Here is a 1,635-nt window from a genome sequence, read left to right as displayed (position 1 = left end):
CGGGGAGGTTTTGCCCCCCCCCCCCCCAAGTGCTGGGCAGCTGGAGGCAGGAGACGGGCGAGAGCCACCTCTCCCTCCACCTCCCCCAGGATCCAGAGCAGGTCCCATCCTTCTTTTCTCCTCCACTTTACCCCTCCTCACCACAACCCTGTCAGGTAGGCTAGGCTGCATGGGTGTGTGCCGCAGCCGGGATTCGAACCTGGGTCTCCTCCAGTCCTACTCTGACCCTCCACCCTCTTCGCACACCAACAGCTGCCTCCTTAGCTCCTCATTAAAAAAAAAAAGATAAATAAAATGCTCTGCTGTTTTCCCCTGACTTGTGTAAGTGTCCCGTCCGGCTGGCCTGCTGCTGTCCTTGCTTTGGCATTGGCTGGCCTGCCCTGTGGCGCCCTCCTGCCCTCCGGCTGAGCAGCAGGGGGTGGAACAGTCCGGAAAGAGCCAGCAGACCCCCCCCTGCACCGCCCCCAGCCCCCCCTCACCCTCACCTTGCCCTTGGCTTTGTTCTTCCTGCGGGGCGCATCGTCCTCCAGGTCTTCTGGGTCCAAATCATGCAGGAATTCCCCGACAGGTGCCTTCTGCAGCAGAACCAAAGAAAAGGGCTGCTGGAGGGCTGGGAAGCTGGACCCCTCCACACACAAAGCCCGGAGAGAAACACAGCCTCGCCATACTCCCCACAACAGCCCTGGAAGGTAGGCCGGGGTGCTCACCCTCCCGTTGCAGGTGAGCCCGGGAGGGGGAGGGGGACTTTCCTGGGGCCACCTTGGGGAGGGACCTTTGCCGCCCCCGCCCCCCCACAGCTTGGCTCAGGGCCTAGCCAGCAGCAGCAGACAGCAGCCCCCACCTAACCCTAACCCACACACCCACACATACTGCCGCCCATCACGCCTGGCACAGAAAGAGACCCTTCCTGCCCCCCTCCTTGGCAGAGGGCAGCCCCTCCCAGCTCTCAGCCCCGCAGACAACCTGGCAGGGGGAGCGGGCTCCGGAGGGGCTTGTGGGGGGTGGGGTTGTTCCATAGGCTCGAGGAGGGGGCCCCCCCGCGGCCTCTCTTACCTGGCAGTCCGAGGCCAGCTCCTCCTCCTTCAGCTCCGGCTTCTTGTCCCCGGATTCCGCACACAGCAGGGCCTCCAGGACTGGCCCCTCGGGCAGACCCCCCTCCTTCTTCAGGGGGGGCTCACAATCTGGGCGGTGGGGGGGAGGTCAGCTGACACAGAGGGAAATCTCTCCTCTCCCTCCTCCCAGCTCCCTCTGAGAGCCACCTCCTCCCCCTCCCCCAAGCAAGGAGCGCTTTCTGCTTTGCATGCAGGAGATTCCCTGCCCAGGTAGCTCCAGGGAGGCCCCTTTCCCCGCCCCGCCCCCCAACAGGAGGCAGCAGCCTGCCCACCCCGGGCCTTTGCAGGGCGCAGCTGGAGAGGCAGGCAGGCAGGCGGGCCACGAGGAGGAGGGAGAGAAGCCGCTGAGATCTCCACCCACAGCAGGGACTCCCACCCCCCACTTTGGAGAAAATCAGGCTGCATTGCCCCAACCCCCCCCTGCACAAGAGGCTCCCTCCTCCCACCCTTCACCTCATCATCTCCCCCCACCCACCCAATAGCCAGAAAGGTAAACCCGTGTTCCCTCTAAGCTGAGTCAGTG

The 1,635-nt window shown here is 64.6% G+C and overlaps 1 protein-coding gene across 1 annotated transcript in view; it reads right to left on the bottom strand.

Moving 5' to 3' along the window:
- Positions 1-1,635, bottom strand: part of LOC107106396 (zinc finger protein neuro-d4-like) — a gene marked incomplete at both ends in the record, with an annotated part of 7,859 nt that overhangs the window by 5,107 nt on the left and 1,117 nt on the right. Inside the window, 3 exon segments of the mRNA XM_015406531.1 lie at positions 491-575; positions 1,054-1,204; positions 1,425-1,481. Coding sequence (XP_015262017.1) covers positions 491-575; positions 1,054-1,204; positions 1,425-1,481 — 293 coding nt within the window.

The sequence above is a fragment of the Gekko japonicus genome, unplaced genomic scaffold (genome assembly GCF_001447785.1).
Source record: "Gekko japonicus isolate JY-2015 unplaced genomic scaffold, Gekko_japonicus_V1.1 scaffold8725, whole genome shotgun sequence".
Lineage (NCBI taxonomy): Eukaryota > Metazoa > Chordata > Lepidosauria > Squamata > Gekkonidae > Gekko > Gekko japonicus.
Note: the sequence above shows the minus strand (reverse complement) of the source record. Positions and strands in the feature narration are given on the sequence as shown.